Genomic DNA, 14,176 nt, shown 5'->3' with positions numbered 1-14,176 from the left:
AGAACCAAAAACTTTTGAAAAATCTGGAATGCATTTCCTTTTGATTCATTGAATAAAATTGCTCCAAAACAGATATAACCACCTAAATTCTGACACCCAGGAACCTTGCAAGACAGCCAGGTACAGCCTTCAAGAAAAAGGGAGAAAAGAGAGAGAAACCTTAAAAGTAAGCTAGAGCAGAGGATTCAGGATAACTCACAGTGTCACCATCTGCTTCGGGAACATTTAAATATGTCCATTTTCTCTCAGAACCTTCTGGGGAGTTCTTTAAGGAAGGCAGTGCAAAAGATCAAGAGAAAAGAGCATTAGACTGATAAGAAAGAGTAAGTGCAGTGAGAAATCTTTATCTACATAGAAAGGTAAAGGAAGTTTGTATTGCAAAGCCGTGGTGAAAAAGCAAGAAAAAGGTAACACCAAATGAGAGAATTCAATATTGAAGGATGCATGGTTGAAAGAAATTACATAGAAATGTAATTACTGTATCATCTCTGTATCAAAATAAAGTTATGTTTTAGAACAGTAGCTCAGCAGGTTTGGATTCATAATGGAGTACATTGGATTTGTTCTCATTTACATGTGCATGCCACTCCTCCCTGAAGCCAGACAAAATCTAAGAATTCCTCTATTTGCAGCACCAGTGCTTTTGCAAGAAAGGGCAGTTTCTCTGTGGAGTTCATAAGAACAAAGGACAATTGCACGAAAATGTTGAAAAATGTCACTTTTTGGGGAAAAAAAAAGGTGATTCATTATTGGGGGAGACTTTTTCCCTCCTCTGCTTGGCAGAGCAGGATCTCACCAACTGTGTCTTGATCCATCTCCTCCCTGCCAGCTGCAGGGAAGGGCACAGTCCAGGGAAAGGCACAGTCCAGCCACACAGAAGGAATTGGTTTGTGACAAAATCCAGCTCTCCAAGCACCCTGCCCAAGGCCCCTGCAGCACAGGAGGCTCAAGGGATAAACAGTTCTGTGTCAGTGTGGTAAACAACAACAGAGAGGAAAAAGCACTATTTACATAAGCAATTATTACCCATAAATTTGATTTTATTCCCCATGTAGGAAAAATAAACAGCAAAAAAAGGTGGGTTTGATGTACTTATGGTGGCTGGCTTTATCCTTAATTAAGAAATAAATACATAAAGAAAAATGCTTGTCCTTTTAATACTTTTTATAATTGTCTGAAATTCCATTAACTGGACTGGTTAAAATTACTGGAGAATAATCAACACATACCAACCAATGTGACATATTCCCTCCAATTTCTAACATACCTTGAGCTAAATTCCAGCCTTTACCATTTATACATTTCCACCTCTAAAATACATAAAAATATCCTTTTACAATGTTAGGGATTTAACCACTCCAGTGTTTTCTAAAAATGCCTAAATTATCCCTGCAACAATTTGTATGCCCACTTCAGAAAAAAACCCAAGGTTATACCAATACAAGGAGGTGGATGAGCTGTTTTCTACTCCAAACACTTCTCTCTCTAATCCAAATATTTTTTTTTCCTCAATCTTTATGTAAGCAGGCAGTAAGGGATAAATTGCTGGGTTAAAAAATGCCATGATAGTAGATCTGAAACAAATAGATGGCACCTGACCCTTGAATTCATGCAAACACAATTTCTGAATTGCTTGCCAAACATGAAGAAAATTATTCAAATTTAGTAAAACTTGATAAACTTCACTTTTTGCCCCCCACTCCCAGACTCTGTTCTGTAGAATTTACACTGGACATTGCATACAATAAATGTAAAATCCCTAAGAAAAATATTCATATTCCTATTTAGTAAGTAGCAAACAACATATGAAAGACACAGAGTCTCATTTTGATACCTCAATAAGAATGATATTTGTTTTACATCATATCTTATTCCTGCAGTAAAGCACTGTAACATTTTAGTCTCACTGATGTGGTGGGTCGTGACAGCACCACATAAATATGTGGAGGATGAAGGATGAAGAAAAAACTAAATTTTTAAATTTTTAAAACAGTTCATGCAATAGCATTGGGAAAACACAAAATAGAAGACTAACAATGAGATACAGTTTCTCTTCAATGCCACTTTCCACTTCCAATTTTGCTCATTCATGTTGCAGGCAGATTTCAAGTGTATTTTATCCTTTGTGATATTTCTTTCTTTTCCTCAATTATTCATTGTAAGACTAGCCATATTTATTTCAAATTCAAGAAAGAAAATAAACAAAAAGTGAAAAAAGGGAAAGGAAAGGGAAAGGAAATGGAAAGGAAAGGGAAAGGAAAGGGAAAGGAAAGGGAAAGGAAAGGGAAAGGAAAGGGAAAGGAAACCATAGAGTTATGAGTCTACTGTTCATTAATAAGATTATTTCAATGTGACTTAATAGTTAACAGTCATTTGACAGATAGCACAGGATAAAAAATATACTGGTCAAGAAGGCTCAAAGGCTTAAAACAATCAAAGTGAAGGTAAAAATATGATGGGGAAATGTTAGTAACACATTAAAGGGGAATAAAGAAATGAACCTGTAAAATTGCCCTTCTATTGCAGGGAGAAGCAGCTGGCCATTCACAACTTTACCATTAACATTACATGCAGTGACATTAAAAAACATGTCATGGTGAATAAGGAGAAACAGAAGCATTGAGATGTGAGATTATCTCAAACCTACAGCCCTGGAAAGGCTGCACTTTGCTTAAGAGAAAGGTCAGAGGGAAATCTACAGCAAAGGACAAAACCCAGCACATGGACAGAATGCTGCCTGAAGCACAGAGGGAAGGATCTCTAAATGCAGTTCCTTCATTAGAGAAAACACTTAAGCCCCTGCAACCCTCCTATCAATATTCAGAGGAAATGAAAATCATTCTGTCTATAAAATCCCTGGGACCAGCAAGCACAGGAGGCTGTGAGTCACTGCCAGCCTGGGCTAAGTGGGTGCAATTAGCCCAGAGTGCACAGGCTACAGGTGCTCAGATGTGCTGTGTATGCCTCTCTGAACAGCAAAAACCAGAGGGAAAAATGGTCTGACAGAGCAGATCTAAGAATCAAAATGCTCTGTGAGCTTAAGTTCAGCCAACTCCATTTCTTTGGGATCAAGAGCTTCACTGGGGATTTCCTTGGCCTTCCTTGCACAGAGACTGATGGGGTGCACTCTAGAAAGGACAGTTCTTTGGTTATTGTCATAGACCAAATTTTCTCCTCCCTTTTAGTATTCAGACTCATCTTCATCCTCTTCAGCACTCACACACTCTACATAGATTTCGTGGCAGCTTTGTGCAGTCCAGAGCTATTCTTAGACACATAAAGCCATAAATAAGAGTGGCCAGAGAGGATTCTCTGAAGGTATTATTAGTTGCCCACAGATCCCAAAAATGAGGTACACAGCAGATAGCAATAAACTAGACATGTCAAAGGCTGCTTTTATTATCTATTTTCTTTCCCAGTGATTAACAGACTGCATAATGAACAGCAGAACCTTCTTGTACCACTTTTGTTGCTACCATCAGGTGCAGCCACCCCTTTATTGTCACCAACCTAATCCCCAAGCACCTCTCCCCTGCAGTAAAGGGAAATACTCTCCAGATGTGGGTGGCATAGGAATCATGCCATGAAGAACGAGAGAAACCGAGCTGAGGGAGGGACAATGATTCCATGGAAGTGGGATATGTGCAAACACAGACAAATGTTTGTGTCCCAAGAACTGAAAGATCAGAGAGCAGTTTGAGATGGACCATCCCCCCCAGCCCCGTCTCTGTTTCAATTTAATTAAGATCAAGTGCTCCTCTGCAAAGCTGAGCAGTCACACACTGCAAACACCTTTGGCTTGCCTTCTCCACATGTAAGCTTGAAAATTGCCCCAGCATATGAAGAAGTCTGCTAATGATATGCAAAATAGTTTTCTCTTTCCATGTCCTGCAGAGAACAGCATTTTAGCTTTGAGCAGCATTAATACTATAATAGAAAGTCTATCTGAATGTTAAAAGATGTTTCTCAAGTGTATAATGAAAGATGAATGTGATAAGTGATATGAAACAATTTCCTTTCTGGAGGAAATATGGTCTTTTGTGGAAGGACAATGCATGTATTCTACCCAAGATCTTACTGTTGATAATCCACTTGTCATATGTTCGTGCTTTCTTGGATAACAAGAGGCCACTATGTCATCAATATCTTCTTCTGTTTCATCCAGATAGCCCTAAATGACAAACAGGCATTTTAGTTGTTGTGTTCTGCACTGTGTTTGGTCAGCCTCTGTCACTTAATTTTGGTTCATAAGTTTTCCACTTTAAGAAGATGGAGTTGGATGCACTCAAATTCTGTTCTGTAAAGGAATTTTGGTTCACATTTTCCACATCTTTGCACAGACACAGAGCATAAGGGGAAGAGACAGCTGTGGTTTCAGGATTCAGTTGTTAAAGAACTGAAAATCTTCACACATAGACTTCATATCTTATATAGAGCCAGTTGATTAGCATTTTAAAAAGTAATTAAATTTCTGTATTGTATTAATAATTAAAAGGTGGAAAATCAGTAATTGCATAGCTTCATATAGGTGCTTGAGTTTTAATAAGCAGGACTGAAGTTTATCTTTAAGCTATATACAGAGAAAATTGCTCATTTAAACACAGCAATGAAGTAAAATCTAAACCAAATCTTTAGATGTGATTGGTGGTCCTAATGGAACTCTTACTTAAAATAACAGGAAAAATGCCAGCAGGCAATTATAATCCTATTAGGCATAGCTTGGAAATCTCAGTGTTTCCCTAAGCCTTATGGCAGACATATTTTGAAAGACTTTGTTTTTAATTTTAATAGAAGTCAGATTTTCAAGTTCCTTATATCTGCTTTGCAGCTATAAAAGCTTCACCTTTTGACCCAGCTCATTCTCTATTGCTTAGCTGCCCTCACTCTTTGAAGCTAACCAGAGAAATACTGGATTCAAATTCAGGAGTCTCAAAGACTTCTGTGTTAATCAGCAAAAACAGAGCAGGCAGAAATGCTGCTGGAGAGTTGAATTCACAGTTTACATAAAAAAATTTGCAGCACATTTGCCATAATTTACACGAACCTGGCTGTTACATCTCTTCTCCTTTGCTCCAGTCACTGAACTGGATATGAAAGCACCTAAAAGAGATTTTCTAATACTGCTTTCCAATTGTTACTGCATATGTAATATTGAGCAGACGGAAATCAGAACAAGCTATCAACAAAATTTACATGCTGAAGAAAACACTTAGTTTCATGTTCCTATCATGAGCTTGCTCTGTTGGTCTCTTATCTTTCTAATCTTTTGAAGGCACTGTTAGTACCCCACAGAAGGAAAAAAAAAAAAAAAAAGAAATAATAGATACCTTAAACTAAATGAAAGGAAGAACCCTTGGAGACCTAGGCACAACAGCAAACTATTTCAGGGAGACAGACAGCTGAATCATTCAAAAGTAAAATCTCCCAGAAACCTGAAATAAACAAGCAAAAAAACCCAACAAACCACTCCACCTGTAATTTCTATTCTCCTCATTAAGATCAGATTCTAGGTGATGTAATCTAGCTTTAAATTTGGAACAAGAATATAATTTTCTTACTTGCCTATGGAGCAAGAAGAAGAAATTTTATACATGGAAAACTCTTTTCTTTACACTGTTGTGTGCGTACCAGTGAACTCGAAAATAAACAATGCTACATTTTTACTGCAAAATAATTAAACAGAGGGGGGGAAAAAAGTAAGGCAACATTTTCAGATTTTGTGTTTCAGTCTAGACACTCAAATTCTAACATTGCTCCACAGTGTCCTAACATGTGCTGAATACCAATTTCTGCCTGCAAGCAGAAATCTGAAACTTAAAAAGAACAATTTACTTTAATATTTAACTTACTCTCTTAATTTATTTTGCACCAAATAGATTTCATTTCTCAGGAGTTGTTACAGAACTGCAACTATGTAATTGGTTGCTGCTATTAGCTTATTAAAGTTGAAGCTTGTAGGATATTAATCAGATGGTCTCCAGTGGGGGCTATAAATGCACATCATCCAATTACTCCTAAAAAAGCAGCTGAGCATGCAATGAAAACTACTTGGTCAGGAATTCAACACACACCTCTCCAGAAATGTGCTCACATTTGAACACAACACTGGATTTAGCTGGTTCCCCATGCTCCTTGATAAATCTGTACCACACCATGTGGGTTTTGGGGCTTGTCCCTTTTCATTATCAAAAGCTATATTAAATAGAGAAGCAAATATCCATTAAATTTTCCAGCTGATTTCTCTGTGTGGGTAATGGTTTCCCTGATAAAGGTGGGAGCAAAGGAGCTAAAAGCTTTTCCCATCCTTTCAGCTGATAAATTCCAGCAATCTGCATATCTTATTGACATGTGGCATCTCCCATAGCACTGCTGTCAGCTCCCATCACCCAGGAACAGGAGACTGAAGGACCTCAGCTGGAAAAGAAGGAGGTGTAATTCCAGCTTTTCTCAGGCTGCAGGAGCTGTTGTTACCATCATACACCTTTCTTCTTTTCTCTTACATCAAATAAACTAAATTCCAGCAGGAATACATCTTTTATCTCAAGCCACTACTTCCATAATAAATATGAAGACTCTGAAGGACTCCTGTGAGACAAACTACACTAAATGAATGTGGTAACACAAAAGCTGATGAATGCAATCAATTCATTTCATAAAACAGAGAAAGTGAGGGTATGGGTAAAAGCAGAGATCTGTGACTCCTGTTATGAATGAATTTTAGAGGGAAATTAGCACCAGACTCCAGAGCAGCTAAATCAAGGTTATGCCACAAGAGAGGTCTCCTCTGCTAGCAAAGAAGCTACAGAGTTGCAGAGATGCAATCTGAATTTCATTCAGTCAGCAAGAAAGAAATACAAAACAAAATCTCTGATTAAGAAGAGAACATTTAAACAGGGAAGGAAAGCCTCTCTGGATTTGTCATCCCCGGCAGCTGCCTCAGAGAAATATCTAATTTGTAGCAGTGAATTAGAGCACAGAACAGATATAAAGAATATAAAGTTTGCTTTTTTTTATTTTGTGCTTTTCTTCTGCATTATTTTCCAGCTTCTTAACAAAGAACACATCAATTTTTTTATTACAATTTTAAAATTAACCACTTATTTTTTGAAGTTTTTCTTCCACCAACCCCTGACACACAGGAAGGTCTTTTGTTGATTCCTCAAAGATTAACCCAAAGCAATGCTGCAGGCACATTCTCTGGCTGCTACTAACCCAAGAAAAGATGGAAATCCCAACACATGGTTTTCTACCAAGACTCTAATTTCAACACCACAGGAAGGGGAGATATCTGCCATGGCCAATGCTCTTCTGGAAAGAGCAAATGGAAGGGTGGGGCTATGACAACAGGCAAAATGCATCAGCTACCAACACACATTTGGAAACTTTAGAATAAACTGTGATTAGGTGAAGAATTATTTAAATAACTCCCTCCCCCATGCATAATTAATAAGCTTGGATGTTCTTTTATAGCACTGATGCACATCTGCAAATTGCCTGTCTTGGATATGTGCATAAGAGGAGATGGAAGTTGTGAATCCCTTCAGGAATAAAAGCCCATAGAATACACAAAAAAAGGCATGGAGATGTATGGAAGAGTCAACAGGAAGATAAGGCAAGCAACATTGCCAGAAGAGAAAGTTGGGCCTTCCTGCTAAAATGGAAAATCAAACCAGACAGAGAATAAAGCCTTTAAACGATGAACTTTCTCAGCATCAAAATTAAAACTTATGCAAATATGAATTAACAGAATTTTGGAGCATGGGCAATTTAGTGCCTGGAATTTATTTTCAAGCTAGGTTTCTTTCATCTGTGAACTCAAACACCCAGCAAATTAACAAAAAATTGGAACCATGACTGTTCATTGAAATCACTCTACAGCAAACATACTCAGAGGATGACACTATTAAAAAACTCATTAAATATCCCTGGAAGAATGTCCTGCCTTACCCACATTTTATATAGATACATACACAGTCTTGATTTCATTGGTCCAAACAAAGAGAATTTCCAGCAGATGAAAATTTCCATATTTATAACTCACCAGTTCCTGATCTAAGGCACTAGGTACAGATTTGCTTCTTATGCTCAGGGTATCCTCATTTCCTTCAGAGAAAGATTCACTCAAATCTATCTCAGATCTGCTACGGTCTGGGAAACAAAAACAATTTAAATGTTTGCTATAGTTTTTACAGAAATATTCCATTTCATCTTCCATACAAGTATTTTCCCAACCCCAATGTTTTTTTAACAAAAAAAATTAAAACAATATTTTAAGTATCTGTCAAATCTATGGCAACTGAACATCACTATGATAAATGGAGAAAGAAATATGCTTTCTGATGCTGCTCAGCCTTCTGGGCAATAATTTTACCCCTGTAGTATTTATTTATCTACTTTAAATGTCTTCTGTGGTTGATACCATGGATCATCAAGATTTTGACTTTGGTAGGCCTGCTAGCCTGGAATGCTCAGGTACTCCCAGTATATCTCAGTTGCCTGGAATGTTGCAAAACTCACTGTCCAAGTATTCACAGTGATTGCCACATCTACCACCACCACTAAAAGCTCCCCAGCATCTGCATGAGAATCAAATACCTGGGGATACAAAAGGATGTAGAAAGTATTTCTGTCATTAGCAGTGTTCATGGTGTAGAAATTAGGAGGGAAATAATAGTTTCAAGAGCTCCAGCAGTTTCTCTCAGTCCTACAGGTCTCTCATCCACTCTATAGCATAAGACATAGAAAATCTTTCTCTAAGGCCTCTTAGTCCTCCCCATATAAGTCTTTTGTGTGACTGTTTCAATATATTTAGAAAGAGAAGAGGGGGAATTTTTGCTTCCTAAATAAGTAGCCATCTGTAACATCTCTGCCTGGAGTTGCACTGAACAATAGTCTCAGGGAAACTCTGACACTTTCAAGCTGAATTGTCTGAGGTAAAGAGCATTGCCTCCTTGGATTAGCTCTGCGGGATGCACCTCTGGGTTCCTGCTTTGGGCTAAATCCAGCTACAACAGTGAGTCCTGCTGTGTTTCAGAGAGAAGCCTGCACACCCAAACCCACCCCATGAGCCCTGCAGGAAGCTGACTGAGTGCCTGGGGGAAGCAAAAAACTGCAGGGTGCTCCTGCCTTCCATTTCAGAGAGGAAAAAAAGGATTTCCAGCCACTACTGCAAAGTGGCTGTGACAGCACCTTCCTGTGTGAGCCCTTTCTAGCTACCAGCCTACAATGAAATGAGGTAAATTACAGATGGATTGGCTTGTTCAGAGCATCACTTATAAAAATGAACAGACAAGAAGTCTGTGAGGGGCTTGTTCTCTGACCACACATTGTTTCCCAAATTTGCTTCTGGGCAAAGTGGCTGTGAAATGTAATGGCAGCATGTCACAGACATCTTTTATGAAAAATCCTTTCCTTAGGATTTTTCCTCCTGAGAAGCTGAGGCCTCAGGAACAAAATGTAAACAATGTTTATCTGCTGCTGTGGAATGCAACAGGTGCATCTGTGATTGGTCTAATGTAGTTATTTCTAATTAGTGGCCAATCACAGTCAGCTGGCTCAGACTCTCTGTCTGAGACACAAGTTTTTGTTATCATTTCCTTCTTTTTCTATTCTTAGCTAGCCTTCTGATGAAATCCTTTCTTCTATTCTTTTAATATAGTTTTAATTAATATATATAATGAAATAATAAATCAAGGCTTCTGAAACATGGAGTCAGATTCTCATCTCTTCGCTCATCCTCAGACCCCTGTGAACACTGTCACAGCAGCAGCAGAGTAATATTATATACTAGTAGTATTTCATACAGGGGGGACACACAGAGAATAACTAAACAACATGCAGTTGTGAATGAAATCTTGTAACAACTCTAAGAGAATGTGGTTTACCTAACAATAATGTTGTACCAATGTTTCTGGGATAAGGATTCCTATTTTTAATGTAAAACTTGTGAAGGGGTATGAACTTGATTAGTAACAGGGAAGTGTTTTCAGAATGAACAAGTGTATGGAACTAACATTTGGTTTTCCAACATGTTTCAAGAACAAAAGGAGAGGAGTCACAAGAATGGGCATAATCCTGTGATAATAAAGGCTGCCACAAAGAAGAAAAAGACTTAATACTTGCCTGATGACAAAGATATCCTAGAAACTGCAATGGAAGGTGTTCCAGATGGTTTCCTGCAGTGCTTCTTTACTAAATCTTCAGGTACACTTTCACTTGCTGGAATAATCATGTCATTTTCCAAGCCTGTGTCCTGTCCAAGAGGAAAAATGCACAAGCCATAAATACAAAATCTAAGTTTATTCGCTATTAGTTTATTAAAAGCATAACTTTCATTAGATTACAGAGCCCAAAGCTCCCTTGACATCCGGTCTGTTACTAAATATATTTAGATTTCAGTCTAATCTGCTTTGCTTAGCACTGATGATGCATAAAATTAGCACAAAGATGCAATGCTTGCTTACATTCTGAGTTTGCAGCTGAAAAATCAGAGTAAAGTATCAGGGAAAACAAATACTCAAATCTATTAGAAGCTCACTTAGCTGATAAATCAGGAAAAAAAGGGAGAGGAGAGGAGAGGAGAGGAGAGGAGAGGAGAGGAGAGGGAGAGGGAGAGGGAGAGGGAGAGGGAGAGGGAGAGGGAGAGGGAGAGGGAGAGGGAGAGGGAGAGGGAAAGGATGTGTTTTGTACTAGCACAATGATTTCAGCCAGGGCAAAACCAAAAGCACTTGAACTAGTTAAATTATATCCTATACTTTAACCCCTAAATTAAATTTATGGGTTAAAGTATAACCCCTTAAATAAAGCCAATATCCTTGATATCATTCTGACCTCTTGCCTACTTGTAAAAGAAAAGCTAATAACATAACTCCATCTAAATGAAATGGATTTTTCAAACAAATCTAATGCACATGAAAGTAAGTTAGTTGATGTGCCAACAAGAACATAAATAAAACAACTATTCATTTATTCACAGCTCCCAAAACTGCTCTTCATATACACTACCCTAATTTTTTATTAGGAAAGACCACATATTAGACTAAGTATCTGGAAGTTGGAAAGAAAATTGATATGTTCAAAAGGGCTCTGATCTAAACACTCATCTACCTTTTTTCCAAACTTTAATGGTAAATACCCTGCAAGAGACCTAACAGCACACGAGAGGAAATGTTCTGATAACATGTTTATCACACATTTTGTGTTATGGAATTATTTATGCAGAGCTCAGTGTCCAAATCCAGAAAAAACTAAAATCAGTTTGGCCTGATTTTCTGCAAGGGCTGGACTTGCAAAATTCCCCTTAGCAGTCAGTGGGAGAATGCTAGATTGTGCATGCTTGAAAATTATCCTTATTTTACAGCACTTACTCAAGGCTCCAAAGTTCCAAAAATGCTTATTCCTTCCCTTGTGACTCCCAGTTCAGAATCTGTAACTCATTATCTAATGTTGGACATCCAGAGCAATTTTTAGGCAAAAGAGAAACTCCTGCCAAACCAAAAACCGCCTCACTGATAACAGTACGAGGAGCTCTGCTCTGGCAGGGACCTCCACAGCAGAACTGAGGCAGAAATCAGACTTTCTCTGTCAGGCTCATCCTTATCAATGCTGGGTTGACCCTCAGCCAGAGGAATAATCTACAATGACTCCATGATTTCAGAAGGCTGAATAATTGCTTTATTAAGCTATAACATATTATTTTACATGCTATACTATACTAAAACTATACTACTAATGTATTAAAGAAAAACCCACAATCCTTTCAGATAGTCATGACAGACAGTCATGACACATGTCACACCAATTTGACCTAATTGGTCAATCAGTCCAAACAACCATCAGCAGAGTCCAATTAACAAATCCTGTTGGTAAACAATCTCCATAACACATTCCACACATGCCAAATATCAGGCACAGTAAATAGAGATAAGAATTGTTTTCTCTCCTCTCTCTGAGCTTTCTCACTGCCTTCCCCAGGAAAAGTCCTGGGAGAGAGAATTATGTCTCTCTCTGTTCAAAGAGTATGCGGATAGCACATATCCTTACTCTCCTGCAAACCGGCCTCCCAGGGCAGATCCAGCCCAGTGCCCCCGTTTGCTCCCCGAGCCCAGTGCCATCCTTACCCTGCTGCAATCCGCGGTCATGCTGCGCTTGGGAGAGCGTGCCAGGGAAGCCTTGGCAGTGCTGCCTCTGCCCCTTGCATGTCCTGCAGCAGCCCCTGCACTGCTGCTGCCCAGGGAGAGCGTGCTGCCTCTGCAGGGGAGACAGAGGAGGGAAGGGTTATTGCTCTGAGCAAAGTCAGCCAGCTCATTGAGCAAACCATGGCAAGGAAAGTGCTGTGCTAACTCTGCGAGAGTAACAGAGCCCTGGTGGGCTGGGGGATCACCTGGAAAGGAAAAAAAATACAGTCAAAGATGAATTAAAATTGCTCTACACATACAAGTCATACAAGTATTGTCAGTGCTTCTGGCAGAACTGCAGATGCCTTAATGGGCAGCTCCTGTCCAGGCTGCAGGAGCTGTTTGTCCTTGTTCAATCCATACTACATTCACATCCAGCAGGACGAGAGACAACTCATGCAACCTTCCTACCAGGCTGTTCCACTGGTGTCAAGGGAAACGACAGTAACATGACATCTCTGGATGTTTTACAGCCAATTTAATGCCAGCACTATCTCCAGAAACTCTAAAATCCTTGTCCATCCATCCATCCATCCATCCATCCATCCATCCATCCATCCATCCATCCATCCATCCATCCATCTCCAGAAAAACACCCACTTATTCACTGTCCTGTTTCTATGTAGTTTTTTTGGTGATGTGGTTTTTTGGTGTTCAGTTATGACTGTAGACCCAAACCAGCTGACTCTTTCAACCAATGTAGAAATTTAGGAAGGTTGGACAGGTCTTCTTGGATGTTTCACATTAGTAAAATGTGAAAGACTTAGTATTAGTAAAAGTAATTAGTAAATTAGTATTTTAGCATAAAAGTACTAGTAAATTAGTAAAAGAGACAAAAAATCATCTGTGACCAGCACACCAGACTCCAGTTTCTGTCTAACATCACAAAGGGTGAAAATTTTTCCATTGAACATTTTCTGTTAGAAAATACTGGTAAACCCATGTGAACACTGAGGGTAAGAAAGGGTAATCTGTTGCACTTTTAAAACCTTTTTAAACAACAAAAATTATTTTAAAATGTGTCCTTAGTTCTTATATCAGTCTGCTATTAGAGAGAGATTTGACACATTTTATACATGTTAAGTAGACAACAGAAAAACAGTGTTGTGACTATGGCAGACTTCTCCTCATGCTAGACAAGAGTGCACCAGAGTGCAGTGGGGTGGAGTGCCTGTGTAAACAAGCCTGAAATTTCCACACTATTTCTCCTATGAGTATCCTGACCTGATGCAGCCTCCCAGTTCATTCAGCAGCAAAAAAATTTACAGCATGCAGCAGTAAACATTTTTGCTGGAATAGAAATAAACCAAGAGAAGAAGTGAATTCATGGCCTGGGTTTCCCTGTTCCCAGCTCAATACATCTTCTCTTAAACAGAAACATTAAAAAAGAAGAATTCTTTCTTGGTTTCCCTGCTGGTAGGTGAAATACTTCCAATTTTGACAATATTACTCTGGGCTTTGGCAAAGGACACCAATTTCACTAGGTGAGAATGAGATGGCAAGTAGAGAAGAAGTTGTGATAATGATTCAATACCCCTTAAGAAGTCTTGCACTCTGGCTCTGAGAAACAGCTAGAAGATGATTATTTATGTGAAAGTGAAGCAAAGCAATCAAAGATAAAAGCTGTCTTTATAGACTACTTCACCCCTAAATCTGTACAGAGGGTTTATCAGGTGCTGAATTCCACCACCCAAACAAAATTATTTTGTTTCATTTATGGTTAACTGCATGATAACTTTCTTGTACTTTGGCACTCAAAAAGAGCTGCACAGACCTCTTACAAGCATCCCTTTGTCCTTATCCTGGCAAACTCTCAGAGAAAACTACTAATATTGCATAATCTCAGTATTAATCATAACAGACACCAGATTCCTGAGGTTTTGTCTCTTAGATCCTTCACTCACCTCTACTCTATTCAATGAAAATGCAGAAAATGAGCAAAAAATTCCACTTCTGGTCTCATAGAAGTCAGGTATGAGTCTGTTAGGGTATAGAAGGCC

The 14,176-nt window shown here is 38.7% G+C and overlaps 1 protein-coding gene across 1 annotated transcript in view; it reads right to left on the bottom strand.

Annotated features, from left to right (window-relative positions):
* Nucleotides 1-14,176, bottom strand: part of SYTL5 (synaptotagmin like 5) — a 65,986-nt gene that overhangs the window by 13,621 nt on the left and 38,189 nt on the right. Inside the window, exons 7-11 of the mRNA XM_059466014.1 lie at nt 12,120-12,249; nt 10,123-10,252; nt 8,042-8,148; nt 4,079-4,171; nt 200-265 (exon numbers count right to left, since the gene is read on the bottom strand). Coding sequence (XP_059321997.1) covers nt 200-265; nt 4,079-4,171; nt 8,042-8,148; nt 10,123-10,252; nt 12,120-12,249 — 526 coding nt within the window. The remainder of the gene's footprint in view (nt 1-199; nt 266-4,078; nt 4,172-8,041; nt 8,149-10,122; nt 10,253-12,119; nt 12,250-14,176) is intronic.

The sequence above is a fragment of the Ammospiza nelsoni genome, chromosome 2 (genome assembly GCF_027579445.1).
Source record: "Ammospiza nelsoni isolate bAmmNel1 chromosome 2, bAmmNel1.pri, whole genome shotgun sequence".
Lineage (NCBI taxonomy): Eukaryota > Metazoa > Chordata > Aves > Passeriformes > Passerellidae > Ammospiza > Ammospiza nelsoni.
Note: the sequence above shows the minus strand (reverse complement) of the source record. Positions and strands in the feature narration are given on the sequence as shown.